Below are 24,575 nucleotides of genomic sequence, written 5' to 3' on the forward strand. Positions count from 1 at the left end.
TTGCTCTTAGTTTTTAAAATTTAAGAATATGAGCATATTTTTCATTCTTTCTTTTATTCTTTTTTTTTTTTAAAGAGTCAACACAGACTGTCCAGGCTCTGCAGTATTCAACTGCTGATGGTCCACTAACAGCAAGTAAAGATTTAGAAATAAAAAACTTAAAAGAAGAAATTGAAAAACTAAGGAAACAACTAAGAGGTAAATTTCTGTGATTCATTACTAATTCTGTTTAGTAGATATTTTAAAATGTTTTATTCACGCACGAAACATTTATTGAGTACCTGTTATGTGTTACATGATGTGAGCTATGTGCCAGTGAGGGAAAAGCAAATAAGAATGGTTCTGCTCTCAAGGAGCTCATGTTTTGGTCTTGGAAAAAGATAAACAAATAGTTTTTTGCAGTACATGTGAAAAGGCCAAAAGAAAAATAAACATAGGTACATAGAGAGTACACAGGAGGAGCACTTAACCCAGAATTAAGTGAAAAAAGGTGACTTTTTGGAGGACCTATTCATTTGGGATATTTGTCTGGCAAAGCATTTATATGAGTAGTTCATTTCTCAGTGTAGGTTAATTAAAATTAATTTTGACAATTGTTGATATGCCTATTATATCCATTCATTCATTTATGCCATTCATTCAACAAATATTTATTGAGTAGCTACTATGTACTAGGTGTTGTTTTATGCTCTTGGGATGCAGTACTAAACAAAATGATAAAAATCTTTGTCCTTGCTGGGGTGGAGGGCAAACAACAGACATTAAACAATAACTATGTAACTTTTTAAATGATACAGTATGTTAGAAGGTGATAAGTGCTTAAAAATAGAACAGAATATGGAGAATGGGTCAAAAGTGTAATGAGGTGTTTCGTAATTTTAAATAGGGTGATCCATGTGAGAAAAATATTGAAGGAGTTAAGGGGCCTAGCCATGCAGTTAAATGGGAAACACATGCTACAAGCAGACGGATCAGCCAGTGCAAAGGCCCTACTGTCAAAATGTGCCTCGTGAGTTCAAATAAAACATAGAAGGACAGCAAGGCTAGAGCAGAAGGAGCAAGCAGGTGGAATGGATGGACATGCGGGTAGAGAAATCAACAGGTGGAGAGGGCTCATTGCCTGCTCAGTGGAGTCCTACTGACTGTTAGGTCTTTGGTTTGTTCTGTGAGTGAAATGGGAGCCTTCTGCAGGGTTTAGAGGCATCACATGGTCTCAGTAAGTGTAAGGGGAGAGAGAGAGAGAAGGTACTATTTTAGCTAGAATAGTGAGACCTCTCTAGAAAAGTAGTTTTAGGCCAAAATAAGTGAAGAAAAGAAGGATCTGACCCAGTGTCTTTTACAAAAAGGATTATTTAAAATGCAATATTAAGACACCTGGAGATTTTAAATTTGAGCATAATTTATGCCGTTCTATTTTTTTAAGTGGCTGTCCTCCTAATAAACATCTCTTTGTCAAATTTCTGGAGCTTTATCTTTTTAAAACTAGGTTAGATTAGGAATATGATAAGTAGAATCATTTACTTTGCTTTGATATCAACACTAAAACATTATCAGTGGCACTGAATGCATTTGAGTTTTTTGGCACTGAAAAAGCAGTGAGACACAAGACACAACTAGGATGTTTAGTGATCCATATCACTTCAAAGAGGTGATATGGATTTGGAAAAACCTATTTACATAAGTCTATCTCACTTATATGTTCTAGGAGGGATTTTTGGTTTTTTGTTTTGTTTGTTTGTTTTTAAGATTCCTTGGGATTTTCTGTGCTGACCATCATGCATCTGCAAATAGGAACAATTTTCTTTTGCCCTTTCTGATCTGAATGTTTTGGGTTTTTTTCCCCTTATTTCACGGGCTAGAACTTGCAGCACTTTGTTGAAGAAGAGTGTTGAGAACAGACATCCTGGTTTTCTTTCCTATCTTAGGGGGAAAGTATTAAGTCTTTCACCTTTAATTGTAATATTAGCTGTAGGCCTTTTATAGATACTCTCATATCAATTTAGAAGCTCTCCTCTATTTCTGTGTTTCTAAGGGTTTTATCATGAATGGGTTTGAATTTTGTCAAATATTTTTTCTGCACTGATTGATATGAACATGTGTGTTTTTTTTTTTTTTTTCTTTAGTTAACCTGTTAATATGGTGGATTAAATTGGTTGATTTTGAAATATTGAATCATTGGAATATGAACATCCCTGGTCATGGTGTATAATTATTTTTATATATTAATTCTATTTCCACTGTTTTGTTCAGGAATTTTCAATCTGTATACATGAGAGATACTGGTCTTTGTTGTATTTTTCTTTTTTTTTTTTGTATTGCCTTTGTCTGGGTTTTTAGTTTGTTTTCTGTTTTTTTAATGAGATATGATTGACACGTAACATTATCTTAGTTTCAGGTGTACAACATAATGATTCAATATTTGTATATATTGTGAAATAGTCACCTTAGTAAGATTAGTTAACTTCCATCACCACATATAGTCATAAATTCTTTTTTCTCGTGATGAGGACTTGTAAGATCTATTCTCTTAGCAACTTTCAAATATACAATACAGTATTATTAACTGTAATAATAGCACCACGTTGTACATTACATCCCCAGTATTTATTTATTATATAACTGGAAGTTTGTACCTTTTGACCATCTTTCCTCCTTTAACCCACCCTGCACCCCTGTCTCTTGCAACCACCAATCTTTTCTATATCTGTGAGTTCAGTTTGTTGTTATTGTTGTTTTTGTTTTAGATTCCACATGTAAGTGAGATCTTACTGTATTTGTCTTTCTCTTTCTGATTTATTTCACTTAGCACAGTGCCCTCAAGGTCCAATCCATATTGTCACATATGGCAAGATTTATTTTTGTGGCTGAAAAGTACTCTATTGTATATATACAATTCCAGAAGTGGAATTGCTGGATCATATGGTAGTTCTATTTTTAATTTTTTGAGGACTCTCCATACTGTTTTCCATAGTAGCTGCACCAATTTACGTTCTCACTAATAGTACACAAGGGTTCCCTTTTTACCACATCTTTGCCAACACTTTTTATTTCTTACCTTCTGGATGAAAACCATATTAACAGGTACGAGATAATGTTTCATTGTGGTTTTGATTTACATTTCCTTGATAATTAGTGATGTTGAGCACCTTTTCATGTTGGCCGTTTATATGTCTTCTTTAGAAAAATGTCTATTCAGCTCCTCTGCCCATTTTTTGATAGGATTGTTTGTTTCTTTGCCATTGAGTTTATGAGTTCTTTGTATATTTTCTCTATCAACTTGTTGACCTTAAAAGTAAAAGTCAGTTATTTTACCAGAAAAAATGGGTTTATTTGAGAATTGCAGTTTGGGACAAGCAAGCCATGGCAAAAATCATAGGCAAGTTTAAAAAGTGAGGAACATTTTATAGAGAAAAATGAAGTTGGGAAAGGTTGTTTTGAATGAAAGCCCTTTGGAGAAAAGTGAGAGTTCAGGGTGAAGATGGTTTCTCATTGGCTTAGTTCCTGGGGTAGTTGATTTCTTATAGGAGATGTGATGTACTGTCTTTCCTGTTGGGGCCTGTAATTGATGATTCCGTTCTTGGTGTCTGTAATTGACAGTTCTTCCTGTAATTGATGAAGAGAGATACTGTGTGAGAGTTCCCCCTTCTGGCCTCCCAACTCCATTTTAGTGAGACTTCCCTTTATTAACTTTCACAAACACCTTGTCAAATATTTGATTTGCAAACACTTTCTCCCTTTCCATATGTTGCTTTCTAATTTTGTTTATGGTTTCCTCTGCTGTGCAGAAGCTTTTTAGTTTGATGTAATCCCATTTGTTGATTTTTGCTTTTGGCTGTGGTATCAGTGTAATGCTGGCCTCATAAAATGAGTTTGAGAGTATTCCCTTTTTTATTTTTTGAAAGAGTTTGAGAAGGAGTGATATAAATATCCTTATTCTTTTTTTAGTTGCTTGAAGTGTAAAGTTAGGTGTCTGAGGTTGTTTTTCTTTGTTTGTTTTGTTTTTTTACAGTAGGTGTTTATTGCCATGAACTTCCTTCTTAGAACTGCTTTTGCTGCATTCCAAAAGTTTGGGTATATTTTTTCCATTTTCATTTGTTTCAAGATTTTTTGAAATTTCTCTTTTAATTTCTTTTTGACCTGCTGGTTACTAATGTGATAATTTCCACATCTCTGTGAAATTTTCCAGTCTTTCCCTTTATTGGTTTCTAGTGTTATACCTTTGTGGTTGGAAAAGATCCTTGGTATGATTTCATTCTTTCTAAATTTGTTAAGACTTGTTTGGTAACCTAACTTGATGTATCCTGAAGAATGTTCCATGTGTGTTTGAGAAGAATGTATATTGTGCTGCTGTTGGATGGAATGTTTTGTATATATCTATTAGATCCATCTGGTCTAAAGTATAGGTTATGTCCAATGTTTCCTTATCAATTTTCTGTCTAGATAATGTATCCATTGTTGAAAGTAGAATATTGAAGTCCCTTACTATTATTGTGTTGTTGTCTATTTCTCCCTTCAGATATGTTGTATTTGCTGAATATATTTCGGCGCTACAGTGTTGGGGTCATAAAAATTTTTAACTGTTATGTCCTCTTGATGAATTGACCCCTTTATTATTATATAATAAACTTTTTTTGTCTCTTGTTATTATTTTTGACTTAACCTCTCTTTTGTCTGATAAAAGTGTAGCTACCCTTATTCTGTTTTGGATTCCATTTGTATGGAATATCTTTTTCCATCCCTTAATTTTAAGCCTATGTGTGTCCTTAAAGCTGAAGTGAGTCTCATAGGCAGCATGTAATTGGGTATTGTTTTTTTAATCCATTCAGCCACTTGAGGTCTTTATTGGAAAATTTAATCCATTTATATTTAAAATAATTATTGAGTAGGTATGGATTTACTAATGTCGTCTTATTAATTGTTTTCTGGCTGTTTTACAGTTCCTTTGTTCCTTTCTTCCTCTCTTACTGACTTCATTTGTGAATTGATGATTTTCCATAGTGGTGCTTTGATTTCCTTCTCTTTCGTGTATCTACTGAAGGTTTTTGCTTTGTGGTTACTGTGAGGCATACATAAAATATCTTATAACAGTCTATTTTATGTTGATGACAATTGTTTATTCTTCCTGTTTATTATATAATTGTTTCAATTATTTCCTCTTCAGATGTTTTAGAAGCACATCAGACAAGGTTATAGTGTTTCCTTAAACCATGAAGTATAATTTAGAAAGCTTAAGGGGGGAAAAAATCTATTCTATTTACCCATATTTTTACATGATGCTCTTTCTTCCTTCCTGATATTACTGAGTTCCTTGTTTTGTTGTTTGCTTTGTGTTTAGAGAACTTACTTTAGCCATTTTTAAAAGGTAGGTCTGCTACCAACAAATTCTCTTCATTTTTCTTCATCTGAGAATGTCCTGATTTTCCCTTTATTCCTAAAGAATATTTTTGCGGGGCATAGGGGCCTGGATTGATAGTTCTTTTGTTTTAGCATCTGAAAAATACTGTGCTGCTTCCTTTAAGTCTTCATGTTTTCTGAGGTGAAATTCACTGCTATTCTGAGTATTTTTTCCCTTACGCAAGAAGTTGTTTTTCTCTGGCTGCTTGCAAGTTTTTTCTTTAGTATTCTGATGTTTAATGGTATGTTTTGGCATGGATTTCTTTGGGTTTATTCTGTTTGGTGTTTGTTCATCTTCTTGAATCTGTAGGTCTATGTGTCTTGCCATATTTCGGAATTATTTTAGACCCTATTTTTCTAAGTACTTTTACAGACCTGCCTACTTTCTTTTCTCCTTCTGGGACTCTGATGATGCGAGTGTAAGATCTTTTGTAAATCATCACACAAGTCCCTGAGGCTCTGTTCATTTTTGTTTCCATTCTGTTTTTTCTTTCCTGTTATTCAGATTGGTTAATTTCTACTGTTAGACCTTCCAGTTCACAGATCCCTCTGATCCCTCCTTTGTGCTGCTGAATCTATCTACCAATATTTTTATTTTATTAATTTATAAAATTCCCATTTTCTTCTTCATTAATCTTCCATTTCTTTGCTGAGACTTTCTGTATCTTTGCTCAGGTCTTCTATTTATTCATTTGTTTCAGATATGTTTATAATTGCTCATTGAAGCATTTTTATTACACTGTGTTAATATCTTGTCAGATTATTCTGACATCTCTGTTATTTTGGTGTCAGCATCTATTGATTTTCTTTTCTCATTCAAGTTGAGATTTTTCTCGTTCTTGGTAGGATGAGTGATGTTTGATGAATGACTCTGGATCTTATTTAAACCTTCCATTTTAGCTGGCTTTTCCTGACACCATTCCAGCAGTGGGAAGGGGATTGCCATCTCCTTACTGCCAGGTTGAGGTAGAAATCCAGTTTCCCCACTTGACCTTCCTTGACACCCAAGGAAGGGCTCCTTGTTATTCTTGGAAGGGAATGGGAGTTCCAGCCCCCTGACTGGTTTCCACTGACACTGTGGTAGAGGTGGCCTTCTTACTGCTGGGCAATGGTGAAAGTTCTTACTCTTTTCTGATACCACCCCAGTGGGGAGAAGGGGGAGATCCTCATTAATGCTGGGTGGAGATGGAAGTCCTGGTTCCCCATGTGGTCTCCACTGACACTGTGTGTGGGAAGGGGCTTGTTACCAGCCAAGGGGGTTGAAAATCCTGGCCCCCCTTCTCTAATTACCCTCGTGGTGTGTTTGGGCACTTCATTAAAACCTCATGTGATTGGAAATCTAGTTCCTCACTTGTCTTTCGCTGACACAGGTGGTCATCGGGCCACAATGTTTTCTGTGGTGTTTAACTTGAGCAGAATGGTTATTTTCTAAAACTTTTCTGTCTTGCTAGTTTGCCCCCTTCTTGGTTCTTTGGCTAGAAAGAGTAGCCTTTTGTTCAGGCTTTTGTTTTCTGCTTCTGTTGGCATTTCTGGGTTGCTGGCTTCTTCAGCTCTAAGTCTGTGAAATAAGAACCAAAAAGAAAACCCAGGGAACTTAACACTGTGTAGTTTCAATGTTCCTGACACACTGTGTCAGGTTCCATTGTCCCTGGCCAGTCATCCTTTTTCTCTCCAATTTCAGACTTCTTAGTTTATTTTACATATAACGTCCAGCTTTTAAAATATATATCTGATCACATCACAGCTTCAACATACATACTTAAATGTTTTCAGAGGATCCCCGTTGCCTCTGGGATAAAATTAAAATTTCTCAATTCTGATTACAGGGTCCTTCATTATCTTGCATGTGTTTTCCTCTCTAGATTTGTCTTTTGTTATTACTCCCTCACCCACTGATCCCAGCCATGGTGAACTACTTTTAGTTTCACCTAATCACCTCCAGGTTTTTCACATATTTGGTTGTTGTTTTTTTATGTAGTCTTCTTTTTCTTCACCCCCATTTCATTCATTTTTTTCATCCATCCATCTGTCCATCCATCCATCCATCCATCTAAACATCTATTCGTTTCTTTCTTTCTTTCTGCTTGTTTGTTTGCTGGAAATACTCTTCACCTGGTAAATTTCTACTCCTCTATAAAACTTTTCACCACTGACACATTTTTAAAATTGCTTTACTTCCCTCGCCTTACCACTAGACTATAAGCTCCTTGAAAACAAGGACTTTGAGTATTTTATTCATTGAAATATCGAAGTGCCTATAATGATGCTTGGCACATAAAAACCCCTAAATCAATATTTGTTGATGAATGAGTGAATGAATGACTAAATGAAACCTCACTCTTGGAAATCTCTGACCACTTCCTAATGTATCTTCCTACGTTATGTCTTTACAGGCAATTCCCAACACGCTCACATCTCTTACATACAAATAAATGGTCCCTGGCATCACCCTAATTGGGGAGATTGATTACCATTAAATTACTGGTTGAAATGCCCTTCCTTTACTTTATTCCTACCTTCTCCCTAAAGTCAGTGCTTATAGGATTACTCTACTCATTATTTTTTATCCTTTCCCAGAGGTGGAATAGAATCAGTGAAAATAATGTTGTAAGAAAGGCTGTATCCCTCTTTTTAGTATTCTTCCTTCCCAAGCACTGTTTTCTTGATCATGTGTTAGTCCCAGTGATACTCTAGATTTTATTCCATCTCCTCAATATCATTCATTAATTCATTTTTAATCTTTTTTATTGTGGTAAAAAATACATAATATAAAAATGATCATTTTAACCATTTTAAAATGTACAGTTCAGTGACATTAAGCACATTCACAATGCTGTGCAATCCTCTCCACCATCCATCTCCACTTTACCCATTAAACAATAACTCCTATTCCTCCCCCCCACTAGCCACTGGCATCCACCATTCTACTTTCTGTTTCTTAGAATTTGACTACTCTAGGAACCTCATATAAATGGAATCATAAAATATTTGTCCTTTTGTGACTGACTTCTTTCGCTTAGTGTAGTGTATTCAAGGTTCATCCATGTTATAGCATGTGTCAGAATTTCCTACCTTAATACAATATTCCTCAGTATGTATATACCATATTTTGTTTATCCATTTATTTATAAATGGACTCTTGGGTTGCTTCCACCTTTTGTTTATTGTGAATAAAACTGCTATGAACATGACTGTACAAATACCTGTTCAAGTCCCTGCTTTCTCTTCTTTTGGGTATATAATAAGAAGTAATTCTTGGGGCCTCCCTGGTGGCGCAGTGGTTGAGAGTCCGCCTGCCAATGCAGGGGACGCGGGTTCGAGCCCTGGTCTGGGAAGATCCCACATGCCGCGGAGCAGCTAGGCCCGTGAGCCACAATTACTGAGCCCGCGCGTCTGGAGCCTGTGCTCCGGAACAAGAGAGGCCACGACAGTGACAGGCCCGCGCATCGCGATGAAGAGTGGCCCCCGCTTGCCACAACTGGAGAAAGCCCTCGCACAGAAACGAAGACCCAACACAGCCATAAATAAATAAATTAATTTAAAAAAAAATTAAAAAAAAAAAGTAGTAATTCTTATAAGAAGTAATAAGAAGGAATTCCTGAATTATATGTTAATTCTGTGTTTAATTTTTTAGGAATTGCCATACAGTGCCTCATGGGTTATGGTTTGCACCTCTGTGTACTGTCTGTGTCTCTCCAACTCTACACTGAAACCACCCTTTCTCTGTCTCCCTCTGTCCCCTTTCTCTCTCTTTCTGTCTCTGTCTCTTTCCCTCTCACACACACACAAACACACACACAATACTGTCCTACAGTATGTAAGTAAAGGAGAAAAATAGTGAATGGAGGGGAAGATAATAGGGGAATCTGTTTTCCTTCATCATGGTTAGAAGTAAAATCTCTTCACATCAGAAGAGTTATGGATTATTTGAGAAATAAGACCATAATGGAAAAGCTGTGACACTGCTCTTGTGTATCAGAGAGAGAGGTGCTTTGATTGTTCTGTCAACCACCTTCTGACTCCAGCCTCAGTCCCTCTGCAGTTTATCAGTGTTCCGCTGTGAGTGCCACTTTAGTCACGCCCTTCTCTTAATTCCTATATCATCCATATAACGTGCCACACAATTTGTATTTGATTTTCTGCTTTATGATTTAAAGAGTGTTACTCTTGTCTTCCTATCTCCTTCAAGACAGAGACCGTATTTTGTATTTCTCTTATATACCACACAGTGCAAAGAAAATTCCTGTGTATTGTGCCCTCATTAAATCCTTATTACTAACAGATTGAGTTTGAGGATTCTACTAGCAGCAGTGAGTTAAGAACCATTTTGTTGCTATGAGCTAACCTCACTTCCCTAGTACTGCTTTTCTATTTAATCACTAAAATAGTTTTTAATAACTTCATCTAAATGTTTTGGCTAGTCATGTTGTCATATATTTAATAGATATTTTTGATAGTCTTTGAGGATTTCTTTCAAAATTTTAATCGAATTTACTATTTGTTGTAGTGAATGTGAAAGCTCTTCTACCTGAGCCATTTTATAGTAGTTGGCCAAAGTTCAATACATTCTGAATTTTTCTTGATTTGGGGTTTTTATCTTTGGGGGGTACAAAATTCTGTGTATTCCAAATTACAAGTGCTATACTTTTCTCCATATTAGAGGGTTTTATAAGTAATTGGCTGGGTTTGTCTTCTCCAACTTCTTTATCCAGTACATTTCCTCATGTACTTCTCATAATTTACCTGTTGTTGTTGTCTAAATGAATATTTTGAGTTTTTGAGGCATTTTTAAAGTATCTGAAATATGAGTCATGAAAATCTGACACGTATTTTGTATTATCTACTTAACAATTCCATGGCAAAGCTGCCAACATGAAATGGCTGGGATAAAACTAAAATTTAACCTATATTGAAATAAAACAATAAAAACATCTTTAAAGACTGTTGAAGCTATCACATTTAATACATTTTGCTGTAAACTTTATATGATGCAGACATTTTATGAAATATTGACACTTTTTTTGTTTCTAACAGAGCAGTTTAGATAAATGGATGACTCAATAATCTGCAAAAAATTTTAACATGCTAGGGAAGAACTTTTCAAAGTAGAAGAAAGGAAGTGAGCATTCTCAGAAGGCATTACTAAATGTGCCATGTTACTACTCTAGATTGATATACCTTAACCATAAAATTTGATTAAAATGACCCCAGAAATGACAGAAGTCAGCTGTGTCACATACTAAATTTTGACTCCAAGTTATTAGAAATAACAAACTAAATTATACCTACTTTATAAATCATTGAAATCGTAAAAGTGCTGAAAAGTTAAAATAACAACAAGAAAAATTTAAACTTATTTTAAAGAAATTAGTATAAACAGAAATATTCCCACATGAAATGCTGAAATTTGAGAAAATGATAAAATGTAATTTTCTGAATATAAGACTGAATACCCTGTGATCCTTAAGATTAAACATCCATTGATATGTTTTATTGTTCTTCAAGGAAAACACTTAATACATACTATTAAGACAAAATGAAAACTAATCAAATGCAACTTTGCAGATATTTTCAAAATTGCTAAAAACTAATACCTAAGATAAATAAGCTTTTAATAAATCTATAAGTTTAGGGCACTGAATATTAGTAAATTATTTTATTTAAGGAATCTAGAACCAGTTAGTGTGTAATACATGGATACATTTAAGTTACTTCTTGACTACAGGACTTGTCTATACAAATGAAATGCTCTTTTCAATAGAACTAACGTATTATAAACACTTCTTCATTTATTGAAAGCATCACACTCAGCAGTGTGCAGTGCTCTGTGCATTTGTTCCCAGCCTTTAATTTGAGAATGAGCCACCTGAGGATCTTGTTAAAATATAGATTCTGATTCATTAGGTCTGGGGTGGGGCCTGAGATTCTGCATTTCTGACAAGCTCCCAGGATGCTAATGCTACTTCTCTGGGGATGACACTCAGAGTAACAAGGCTGTAAGGAATAGAAAATATCCAGAACAAAATTAACAATGAATGTGTTTAGATTTCTCTGTTTTCACTGGCTTCAATTCTTTAATTTGCTAATTTACTTTTGATGCCAGGGATATTTCATATCAATTTATTAAATTTTATTTAAGCATATGTTAAGATTAATTATTTTATTTTATAATAACTCTTCTGAACTTATAATGTTAAACATCGTTTAATTACATTACTTTTTAAGTTGGAGAGGTTGATGTAAGACTGGCGGGCTGTAGTTAGCTCTGATACTCATTTAGCAATGTGACCTTAGGCAAGTTACTCAACTCCCTGAGCCTATTTCAAATATTTGCTTTTAGAAATCAGAGTTTATTCTTCAAATCACTACTAGTGAAACCAGGCGGGGTGATCTGGAACCACAACGTTAGAAGTAAAACCATCATACAATAATTTGAGTAATATCAGCAGAAGAATGCTAACTAACAATAGAGGAAAACTTATCTATTTCGTTTGATTGGTCGTGTTCTTTTTTGTTAGTTTTAAGTTTTTAATTGGTTCTGAAGATACTGCTTTTTGGAATGATGGTCCTTTTTTTTCTAATAGATATGAAGGCATTTTTGCACATAAGTTCTGTGCAAAAACTTTGCACTTAAAATTTGTTCTTCATCCTGGCATTACCTATTCACCATCTTTACAGTGAACTGATAAGCACCTAATTTTCATGAGTCAGTGGCATGTGGTGTTGATAAGCTGAATACCAATTTCAAAATACTTTATTTTTTAAAATTTAGTTGCTTTAAACCTTGGTTTTCAGTATTTATTTTTATGCAAATAGTAAAAGAAACATTGTTTCCTGTTTTTAGAATCAAGTCACTTGGAACAGCAACTTGAAGAAGCTAATTCTGTGAGGCGAGAACTAGATGATGCTTTTAGACAAATCAAGGCTTATGAAAAACAAATCAAAACATTACAACAAGAAAGGGAAGAATTAAATAAGGTAAAAGTACATAGATAGATTGTTAAAGCCTTTTCTGAATTCTTAATCTTGTTTAATTTGTATATTGAAAGCATTCATAAGGAATTACAATAATATACGGTATACTTTGTCTGTAAAAAGATGGTTTAAAAATTTAAGAATTATTTTGGTGTATGACATTTGATGAATGGCTAGTTATGAAGAAACTTCTAAATTTTCGAGGCTTCAAAGTTCAGAATCTTTTGTTCTTTTGGAGTGTTAATAATCAAAGGACTTGATTGAAAGTAAATGTTATTGAAAAAGAAATATTATGAAGAAGTGAGAGAATAGTAAAAATCTGTTTATTGTCTATGGAAAAATGAAAAATACAGGCATATTTTCATCGTGACTTGCTAATGTGAACATTCTTTAAAGATTATGATAGAAAATTTCTTTAATTCTTTAATCATTTTTTTAGATGTCAGTTTATCTTTCAAAGCATGGATGAATAAGCTGAAGTTACTTTCATAAGAACTTTGTGAACATGTAAATATTACTATAAACATCAACAAAATTAATTAATAGCTAGGACACAGTAACACAGTCCAATAGGATATATAATATTCGAGCACTAGAGAAAAATACTTTACTTAAGTGATATGCTGTGTGTACTTTGCATTTCATTAACAAATTTTAGAATGTTGGAATTAATACTATCCAATGCAAAAAAGAAATGAGTGGTTTATGGCATAGTATAAATTGTATTCAATGGTGTTGTATATAATTCATTAATAAAACAGATGAAGTCCTTCTGGGGAAGACTTATAAGTCTTGCTGCCCATAAAGAAATGGAGGTAATTAAAAATAAAACAAATAACCTTTTGCCGATGAAGCTAATCAAAAAGATTAACAGAGAAAGCTATGAAGGTCAAAGTGAATTAGATTAGTATATTTTTACTTTTTTCTTGATGTGCTTTCAAGCAGTGTTTTGTATAGATTCATTTATATTCATGGTCAATTTAATAATATTTGGAATTTGTAACAGAGGTCCTATTTGTTTTAATAATATTATATTAATGGTTACTGTTATGTATTTAAAGGTAGGATTACTCAAACAAACTTGGTTAACATAATAAGGATGAGCATCTGATATCTAGATTTATAGTAACAGGTACTTGGCCAATTTTTAATAAGTTTTAATATTAAAAATCCTTTCAGTATATTTTGAGAAGAGGGTAGTGCTGAAATGAAACACATCATATTGATAAAGAATTTTAAATGATTTGCCTGATATCCTACAGGCAGCAGATATTCTTTTTAAGATTCTTTTCATTTGATGCATATAAAAAATAAATGTAACATTATATAAGTTTTGACGCAAATAATAAAATGAACCTAACATCCAACTTAAGAAATAGAGCATTACCTATTTTGTGACATAGCCCTGGGTAGTCATTTCCTATTCCTTTCTCATCACTTCCCCGACAATAGTAATCACTGTTCTGAATTTTATGTTAATCATTCCCTTACTTAAAAAATTTTTATCACATATTAGTGTATCTCTAAACAGTATACTAGTGTTAGCTTTTTTTGAGCTTTGTAAAATGGTATATGCAATCTTTTGCAATTTGCTTTTTTCACTCAAGATTGTTTCTAAGATTCGTCTATATAGCTGTTGCTCATTCATTTAGTTGCTATAAAATACACCATTATGTCAACACCCACAATTTGCTTATCTAATTTTTTGTTTGCTGACATTTAGGTTGCTTATAATTAATAGCTACTATAAATGATGCTGCTGTGATCATTCTTGAACATATATCCAGACACAAACACGAATAGAATAATTGGGTCATACGCAATAGAAATACTGTATTTTTTATGATGATGTCAAAGCATTTTCCACTGCTTGTACCAATTTATGCTCCTACCGGTAGTGTACAGGAGTTTTTATATTCAACAGTACTTCATATTACTAGATATATTATTTTTGGCCAACCTAATCTAAGTTGACATTTGAGGTCTAAAATGATGTTTTAGTATGGTCTTAATCTGCATTCTCTAATTACTAATGAGGCTGAGTATCCTCACACATGTCCATTTATCATTTATCTTTCTTCTTTTGTGAAATACTTCTTAATATACTTTATACATTTTTCTGTTGGGTTGTTTGTCTTTTCCTTATTGGTTTGTAAGAATTTTCTGGACATGCTAATCTTTTATCGATTATGTATGTTACAGATATCTCCCAGCTAGTGGCTTGTCTTTTCATTTTGTTTATGGGAGCTTTTGACTAACAAAAGTTTTTAGTCTTAATGTAGTCAAATTCATCAGTCTACATTTTTATGATTATTGCATTTGCTGGCTTATGTAAGAAATCTGAGGTAAAAAACAATTCTCCTAAATTTTTATCTTGAAGTTTTTAAGTTTGGTTTTCATATTTAAATTTTTAATGCATCAGAAAATTATTTTTGTGTATCATATGAAATAAGGATCCAATTTCACTTTTTCCCATATGGCTAGCCAGTTGTTCATTTACTAAATAGGCCCTCCTTCCCTTAGTGATGTGCAGTGTCACCTCTGTCAGATATTAAATTTCCACTTATGCATGGGTCTATATCTCAACTCTCTATTCCTTGAAAACTGTGATGGGATTTTGATTAAAATTGCATTAAATCCATAGAGCAATTTCAGGAGAATTGACATCATTATAACATTGAGTCTTTATATTCTTATCCATGTTTATTAATATCATTCTAAATGCACACAAGATTTCAAGAGCAAGGAAAGATTATTACGATTTACATTCAGAAAAGCAAAACAAAACAAAAACCACGTGGCTTTCCTGTATGCCCCTTCTTACCCTTTAGGGCAACACAATGAGAGCTGGTTGGATAAAACCATACACATATGGAGACTGTATGGTAGAGAAAGAGCCCTGAAATAGTGAATCAGGGTGTTTACAGAGAGGAGAGAGGCAGATGCTTCCTGCTTCCCCTCTATCTCTACCCACCTTTCTGCGGGTCTCCCTGGAAACCTAAAGAGAAGGATCTAAGACCCTTCGGAATATAAATAAGTCACTCCGGTGGAAAGATGTGTCCAAGTCTCCAGCTCTATAAAGAGATTATCTCCTTGGTACAGGCTCTTATCTCTCTCTCCAACCCTCCTTGAAATGTAAACACAAAAGTCCAGGAGTTAAATCTCTTTGGAGTTTTCTCACTACGTATCTAAATTAGTCATAAATTACTTTACAAGGCTTGCTTTTAACCCATGTTCCAAGTTTCAGTAAAATTTGCTTAGAAAGGCCTAACTGTACAAAAACATAAAATTATTTTCTCTGCAGTCCCACAGTCTTTTTATCCACAAACATGGTATATCTCTCTGTATCTTTAAAGTGTTTTAAAATGTTTCTCCATAAAATTCTATACAGGTCTTGTTTGCCTTTCCTTTAATTTATGATTGTAAGTTTTCATATTTTAAATGATACCTTTAAAATTATACTTTCTTACTGATTCTGTTTTAGCAACATTGCTAAACTCTTATTAATTGTAATAATATATTTGAGATTCTTTAAGGTTTTATGAAATGACAGGTTTTTTTCTTTGTCTTTTGATTTTTTTTTTTTTTTTTTTTACTTTTCTTTCTTTCCTTGTCTTACTGTATAAGCTAGGACCTCAAATACAACATTCAATAGAAGTGATGATAGCAGGCATCCTTATCTTATTCCTGATTTCTAAGAAAATAATAATGTTTTCTGTAAGTTTTAGGTAAATACTTTTTATCAGGTTAAGAAAATTATCTTCTATTCCTATTTTGCTAATCGTTTTTATTAAAAACGGGTATTGACTTTATTAAATGTGCTTTTTTTGCACAGTATTGCAAAAAATTTCTAGAAATTTGTTAATATCTATTGATGGAATTATGTGATTGTTCTCCTTTAATAAATTGGTTTGGGGCTTCTGTGGTGGCACAGTGGTTAAGAATCCGCCTGCCAATGCAGAGGACACGGGTTCGAGCCCTGGCCCGGGAAGATCCCACATGCCGCGGAGCAACTAAGCCCGTGTGCCACAACTGCTGAGCCTGTGCTCTAGAGCCCGTGAGCCACAACTACTGAAGCCTAGAGCCTAGAGCCCATGCTCCGCAACAAGAGAAGCCACCGCAATGAGAAGCCCACGCACCTCCAATGAAGAGTAGCCCCCGCTCGCCTCAACTAGAGAAAGCCCACGCCCAGCAACAAAGACCCAACTCAGCCAAAAATAAATAAAAATAAATTGGTTTGATGACTTACATTTATAAACTTTTTCTAACGTTAAACCGTTTTTACTTTTCTGAGTTAAAACTGAATTGCCCATGTATTGTCTCCTAAATATTAATATGATAATATAGGTAACAGTTACGTTGCATCTGTTCTAATAGTACTGCTTTAAGGGCTTTACATTTATTAGCTCATTTACTCTTTTAAAGAACCCTGTGATTTACGTATTAGTAAGTAGTAGCAGCAGCAGCGGCAGCAGCAGCGGTAGTAGTAGTGTTTTTATTTTATAAATGGTGAGATCCCACACAGAGAAGTTAGGTACATTTGCTCAAGATCATAGGGCTAGAAAGTGGGGGAACTGGAATTTCAACACAGGGAGTTGAGTTCCAGAGTTCATGTTTACCCACTTCAGATATCACTGACCTGATTTGCTAATGTCTTTGGGTTTTTTAAGGATTTTTTATTTGTTTTCTTCAATGAGATTGGCTTTTTCTTTTGTTTTCCTCTTTCTGGACTTTTTCTTTCTCTCTTTTTTTTTTTTTTTCCTTTGGTATCAAGATTATACTGGTCTTATAGAGTTAGCTGAGTAGCACTGCCTCTTTTTCTGTTCTCTAGAAAAGTTTGTATAAGAAGAATGTTTTGTTCCTCGAAACACATTGGAGGAATCATCTGTAAAACCATCTGAGTCTGGAGACTTTTTCCGACTGGGGGGATGGGGAATTTTTGTTAGCTATTGGTTTAGTTACTTTAATTGTTATAGGACTATTTAGGCATTCTATTTCTTCTTGAAACAGTTTTGCTAAATTTATTTTTATAGGAATTTGTTCATTAAGTTGAAAAATTTGTTGGCATAAAATTTTTCATTGCATCCTTTTACCTTTTTTGATTTCTCCTAGATTTGTAGTTATAACCTCTCCTTCTTTCTTCATATTATTTCTTTGTGCATTTATTCTTGTTCCCTTGTTTGACCTCACCAGATATTTAGTGAGATCAAAGAACAAGCTTTTGGCTTTGTTGATCTTCATTATTCTCATGTTTCCTTTTCATTAATTTATGTTCTTTATTATCATCATATCATATTGGGGGAAGCGGTTAATGCATTGTTCTCTCTAACTTTTTAGGTGGAATTTCACTGAATTTCAACTTTTCTTTAGTTTCAGTATAAGTATTTCAGGCTCTAAATTTCCCCCTGTGTATATACAATACCTTTTTACTGCATCCCCAAGTTTTAGTCTTTACTAAACATTTTTATTGTTTTGTGTATTTAAAATTTTTTTGGTTCTAAATATTTTAATACCCTTTATGATTTTTCTCCTTGATCTGTGAGTTATTATGGAATTTAGCCTTATTATCTTTTATTTCTATCTTAATGGTAATATTATTAAAGAACTTGATCTGTATGATATCTGTTCTTTGAAATCTTCTGAGAATTACTGCATGATCTAGACCTTTTCATTTTTAAATATTCAATATATGCTTAAGAAGAATGTGTTTCCCAATGTTGGATGCAAGCTTCTAAATATACATGAAGGTTATTAATTGAGCTTTTCAAATCTTCTTTATAGTCACTATTTTTTTAACTGCTTGGTTTATCTATTAATGATTGAGAAATTGGATTTTCTCATGATGATGTATTCACCAGTTTTTCTGTGAAGTTCTAGCGATTTTTTTTTTCTAATATATTTTGAGTCTATCTTATGGAATGCACAAAAATTTAGAGTGGAATTTCTTTCTAGTGAATAGAATTTTATCATTGCTATAATAATGCTTTTTCTATTTAAGTCTAGATTTTGTTTCATAATTTGGTATAACAAACTGCATTTAACTGGTGAACTTATTCCTTTTGTACTTATTTTGATTACTAATCTATATGGACATGTTTCTACCACTTTTTGTTTTCTGTTTGTCATGCATTTTCTATGCTTATCTTTATCTGCTTTCTCACTCTTTCTTTTTCTAAATGGAGTATAGTTGATTTACAATGTTGTATTACTTAGTGCTGTACAGCAAAGTGAATCAGTTATACGTATCCCCATATCTACTCTTTTTTAGATTCTTTTCCCATATAGGTCATTAGAGAGCATTGACCAGAGTTCCCTGTGCTATACAGTAGGTCCTTATTAGTTTTCTGTTTTATGTATAGTAGTGTGTGTATGTCAGTCCCAGTCTCCCACTTATCCCTCCCCACTTCCCCGCTGGTAACCATAAGATTGTTTTCTACATCTGTAACTCTGTTTCTGTTTTGTAACTAAGTGCATTTGTACCATTGTTTCAGATTCCACATATAAGCAATATCATATGACATGTCCTTCTCTGTCTGACTTACTTCGCTTAGTATGACAGTCTCTGGGTCCAACCATGTTGCTACAAATGGCATTATTTCATTCTTTTTATGGCTGAGTTTGCTCTTTTTTTTAATTGTGGCAAAATATATATAACATAAAATTTACTACCCTAATCATTTTTATGTTTATAATTGAGTAGTGTAAGGTACATCACATTGTTGTGAAACCAATCTCCAGAATTCTTTTCATCTTGAAAATTTTTTTCTTGATTTTTAATCGAGGTTTTTGTTTTCTTGTTCTCATTTTGCTCACTACTCATTCTAGCAGTTTCTAGTAGTATTGAATTTTTTGTATATTTAACAAAGTCTAAATTTAATATCTTTTTTTAAAATTCAATATTGGGTTGGCCAAAAAGTGCCTTCGGTTTTTAAGTAAAAATAAAAGAGTTATTTTTCATTTTCACCAAGAACTTAATTGAACAACGTATTGACCCTTTTATCCCACTACCTTCTGCCATTTTTCAGGCAACTTCATAATTCCATCTTCCCAAAACTTTTTATCTTTTTGAGCAAAGAACTGTTCCAGGTGCCTTTTACAGTCTTCCAGGGAACTGAAATTTTTTCCATTAAGAGAATTTTGTGAGGACTGAAATAAATGGAAATCTGAAGGTGCAATGTCTGGTGAATACGGCAGATGAATTAGACTTCCCAGCCAAGCTGTAACAGTTTTTGCCTGGTCATCAAAGAAGCATGTGGTCTTGTGTTACCCTGATGGAAGGTTATGCGGTTTCTGTTGACTAATTCCGGATGTTTTTCGTTGAGTGCTGCTTTCAATTGGTCTAATGGGAGCAGTACTTGTTGGAATTAATTGTTTGGTTTTCCGGAAGGAGCTCGTAATAGAGGACTCCCTTCCAATCCCACCATATACACAACATCACCTTCTTTGGATGAAGCCCATTCTTTGGTGTGGTTGGTGGTGGTTCGTGTCACTTGCCCCACGATCTCTTCTTTTCCACATTGTTGTACAGCATCCACTTTTCATCGCTCATCGCAATTTGCTTTAAAAACGGTATGTTTTCATTATGTTTAAGCAGAGAATCGCATGCAGAAATACGGTCAAGAAGGTTTTTTTTGCTTAACTTATGTGGAACCCAAACATCAAAGCAATTCACATAACCAAGCTGGTGCAAATGATTTTCAACGCTTGATTTGGATATTTTGAGTATGTCGGCTATCTCTCATGTGGTATAAGATTGATTGTTCTCAATTAATGTCTCAATTTGATCACTATCAACTTCAACTGTTCTACCTGACTGTGGAACATCGTCCAGCAAGAAATCTCCAGCATGAAACCTCGCAAACCACTTTTGACACGTTCAATCAATCACAGCACCTTCTCCATACACTGCACAAATCTTTCTTTTGTGTTTCAGTTGAGTTTTTACCTTTCTTGAAATAATAAAGCATAATATGCTGAAAATGTTGCTTTTTTCTTCCATCTTCAGTATTAAAATGGCTACACAAAAATTCACCAGTTTTGATAAGTTTTTTTTTTAACTGTATACTGTTACGACAGGCGTCACAAGAAAATCTAACAAAATTGTTTGGAATGAAGTTAAAGACAACTAAGCGCTACTAGAGCCATCTTACGGGAAAAACCGAATGAACCTTTTGGCCAACCTAGTATCTTAAACTGTTGCTCCCAAACACTTTGAGGACCTTTAACTCTATTGCTTCTTCCCAACTACTGTGCTTTTTTGGACCAATATGTTAGTTATGTCCTTTTTGTTTACTGTACAAATGAGACAATAATACAGTCTTATACACAAGTTTGCTTACATTCATATTTGTGTTTACCAATTTCTTAGCCCTCCACTTCTCTTTCATTAGACCTTCCTTCTAAAATCATTTTTCATTTTCCTGAAATAAATATTTAGAGGTTCCTTTAAGTTCAGATCTGGTTGTGGTAAGCTCTGTCAATTTGTGTTTGTATGAATCTCATTATTTTTTAGCCTCATACTTCAAAAGTAATTTTTCTGTGTGTACAATTTTAATTATTATCTCTTTAAAAATATGTCCTCCTGTTACTATTGTTACTTCTTAGATTTCTGCTCTAATTATCTTATTGTTTCCTTTTTGAGGATGGGGAATAGGTGATTTGTGTTTTTTCCCCTCTGACTTCTTTTTTTTTTTAATTTTTATTTAATGTTATATATTTTATTTTTTAGTTTCTGGGTTTGAGTTTCTTCATATTTTTCTTCATAAAGGTAGAGCTTTCTATATTGGTGGATTCATGTTTTTAATGTTAATACTTACGTTTTTTCATTTCTAAATGCTCTATACAATGTTTTGTAAACAGTTTTTCGTAGTCTTTTTGCCTCATCATTTTAAATAGTCTTTTGTCATTTTCCTATTTTTATGATTTCCTTTTATTCAAACATTACATGTATAGCAATCTTATCAGTATCTGATAGTTCTAATATCCAGATACCATTGGGGTTTATTTTTATTGTTTATAATGTTTGCTTGTGGTTGTTTGTCCTTTGGGTGTTTGGGAAATCTATGGTTGTGAGCTCGTATTTGTATGCTCTTAAAAAAAAAAAACAAAAAAACATAGATATCATTGAGACTCTTTTCCTCAAAGAAGGTTTGCATTTCCTTTTGCTGGGAGGCAGATGGTTCTACTGACCCAAGTCTACTTCAGCTCCTTCTAAGTTTCTCACTTTAATTAGCTTTTCTCTTTGCTGCTGGCCCAAGAGTTAGTCTCCACATCAAATATAACCCTTGTTTTTATCATTTGTAATCATTTGATATAATTTTTTAAAATCTCACAGATATCCATTAAATTTCACAAAATCTTTGTCTTTACCATTGTATCTTGTATTCCTATACCTTTATTTATTTATTTATTTATTTATTGAAAGTAAGGTACTGGAAGGTTAAATCAGTTGTTCCTTTGCAGTTAGCATGTTAGCATAAGGAATTGAGAATATGGACAGAGCACCGTGCTCCTAGTATCTGTTCAAAAGTAGTTCATTTCTTTTAATTTTGTTCTGAGGTGAATAATTTTGGCTCTTCTTGACTTCATGATAAATATTTTGATGGCCAAATTTGGTCCCTCGGTTGCAGAATTGGTAACTTATATTCTTTTTACAAAACTGTAGGAACTAGTCCAGGCTAGTGAGCGATTAAAAAACCAATCCAAAGAGCTGAAAGACGCACACTGTCAGAGGAAACTGGCCATGCAGGAATTCATGGAGATCAATGAGCGGCTAACAGAATTGCACACCCAAAAACAGAAACTTGCTCGCCATGTCCGAGATAAGGAAGAAGAGGTGGACCTGGTGATGCAAAAAGTTGAAAGCTTAAGGCAAGAACTGCGCAGAACAGAAAGAGCCAAAAAAGAGGTTAGTAGTCAGGCAAATTTGTAGTGCCCATGGGGTAGTGATTAAAGCTGCTTTTTCAGACTAGTGAAATAATATATATTTCATTCTTTAATTTTTGGAAAGTTTTTTCTTTTTAGTTTGGTAATATGATTTAATATGAATTTCAACATTTGAGTTATCTATCTATTGCAAGGTAAATTCCCCTGGGGAAACATTTTATTGGAGAAACAATTATAACCATGAAATCTGCTTTTTTCATTTTATTTTAAAGCTGGAAGTTCGTACAGAAGCTGTAGCTGCTGAAGCATCTAAAGACAGGAAATTGCGCGAACAGAGCGAGCACTATTCTAAGCAACTGGAAAATGAATTAGAGGGACTGAAGGTATCGTTTGATTTCATATTTATGAAGTTGAATTAATTTTCTCCTCTTTCTGCTTAACAGGACTATGTTATGTTCTCTTTTTGGTGTAGAGTAAAAACTAGCTATCCTTCAAACATAGTATTCTTAATTCTCATTCTTATCAATAGGAAGCTGGTGTAGACTTCTTAATCACGCTGTAAGGAAAGGGAAGGCTGTATTTAGTGGGGAGAAGAAATCTTTCAGGAAGGAGTTAAACTATTTATGAAGGGCTGCATACCTTGACAAGATAGATTGGTAATCTCATGGGAGGCATGGTTAGATGTCCAGATCCTCTGTCTTGTTAAGTGACTTAGGAGAGGCTCAGAGGTAGCTTTGCAGATACTTCGGTTAAGTGGGATGAGATGATAATTGGCCTGGGTTTAACCATCTCAGCAGAAGTGCTTAGCAAGGGAAATCTTTGTGCCAGCTCTAGAGTTGGACTATCTGGTTTTAAAGCCTAGCCTCATCAGTTACCAGCTGTGTAATGCTGGACAAAACATTTAATCTCTTTGGACCTTAATTTCTCATTTGTAAAACCCTATCTCATTGGTTTCATGTAAGGAGTACATGTACATGTATGTAAGCTGCCGTATCGTAAGTGGTCAGTAACTATTAGCTATAATAATAATATTATATATGTCAAAGTGAGAGAATTAGGATTAATTGATGTCGTATTTCTATAACACTAAATTATAATCTGAATATGATATCTGCCTTTTCTTGACTCTACCCTTTGCATATCCCGATTCCTCTGCATTGTCTGCCAGCCACCACCTCCACACGCTCCTTGTGTGCCTAGTCTAGTATCTTATTCATCCAGCAAATATAAGAATGAAGTCGAATGTCATCTCAGGAAGTCTAAATATTCCTTATTCTCTGCTGCTATATAATTTTGTTAATAACTTTACAATAGCTCTTATTGTAATTATTTATTCACAAAATGTCTCCCCACCTAAACTGTGACTTAGCTTATTGAGAACATAGACTGGTATATTATTTGTTTTGTTTTGATTAATCATGATTGCACAGTCTTGGTTAGCTTTCCAAAATAGAGATGTTTCTTCTATAAATAATCTATGCTTCTAGAGCAGGATTAGTGTATAGAAGTCATTACATTACCGTCTCAAATAACTTTCAGTCAGGGACTACTTTGTTTCCAGCACTATCTTAGGTGATTTTGGTAAACAAAAGAATCACAAAGTGCAAACTGGAGGAAATCTTAGAGATTATTTGCATTTGAGGAAAGCAAAACTCAGATGAGTTTAGGATTTTATAGTCTTAAATGATAGAGTACAATTTAAACCCAGGTTTTCTAATTCTCAGTACCATTCTGTCCACTAGTTTGATTTTTATTTTCTTCTGTAACAAACACTGCTCATTGAAAACTTGAGTCACATGTGTTTACCTACATATTAGACACTCATAATCTCTTGCATCATTTACAGATTTGGGAAATTTGGGATAATAATAAAACTACCCAATAAATTAGTTAATGCATTTAAAATGCTTAGCCCATGGCCTGGCACAAAGTAAAGGCTCAATAACTGTTAGCTATTAATTATTATTATCGTACTATCATTTCTTTAGGATATTTTCTAAAAGTGGAATTTCTTGATTTAAAGGTATACACATGTAAATTTTGAAACTTATTTTGGCCCCTTTAAAAGGTTGTAGGAATCTTTACTTCATTAAGAATACTCTTCAATAGAATTGAAGAGAAAAAAAGTTCTTGAATATAAGTTAGAAACTTTAATACCCCACTTCCGAAAATGTATAGAACATATAGACAGAAGATAAATAAGCATATAGATGTCTTGATCAACAATATAACCAACTAGAACTAACAGATACATATATAGAACCCTCCACCCAACAACAGCAGAATACATATTCTTCTCAAGTGCAATTGATACATTCTCC

General features: G+C 33.8%; 1 protein-coding gene across 13 annotated transcripts in view; it reads left to right on the forward strand.

Annotated features, from left to right (window-relative positions):
* LOC132375919 (serine/threonine-protein kinase MRCK alpha) overlaps positions 1–24,575 on the forward strand; it is a 319,426-nt gene that overhangs the window by 183,690 nt on the left and 111,161 nt on the right. For 11 of the 13 annotated variants that reach the window (XM_059941356.1, XM_059941262.1, XM_059941244.1 and 8 more), the window contains exons 11-14: positions 76–198; positions 12,239–12,372; positions 22,034–22,276; positions 22,527–22,637. In XM_059941356.1, coding sequence (XP_059797339.1) covers positions 76–198; positions 12,239–12,372; positions 22,034–22,276; positions 22,527–22,637 — 611 coding nt within the window. The remainder of the gene's footprint in view (positions 1–75; positions 199–12,238; positions 12,373–22,033; positions 22,277–22,526; positions 22,638–24,575) is intronic. The other 2 variants (XM_059941312.1, XM_059941346.1) reach the window with 1 other exon arrangement.

The sequence above is a fragment of the Balaenoptera ricei genome, chromosome 1 (assembly GCF_028023285.1).
Source record: "Balaenoptera ricei isolate mBalRic1 chromosome 1, mBalRic1.hap2, whole genome shotgun sequence".
NCBI lineage: Eukaryota > Metazoa > Chordata > Mammalia > Artiodactyla > Balaenopteridae > Balaenoptera > Balaenoptera ricei.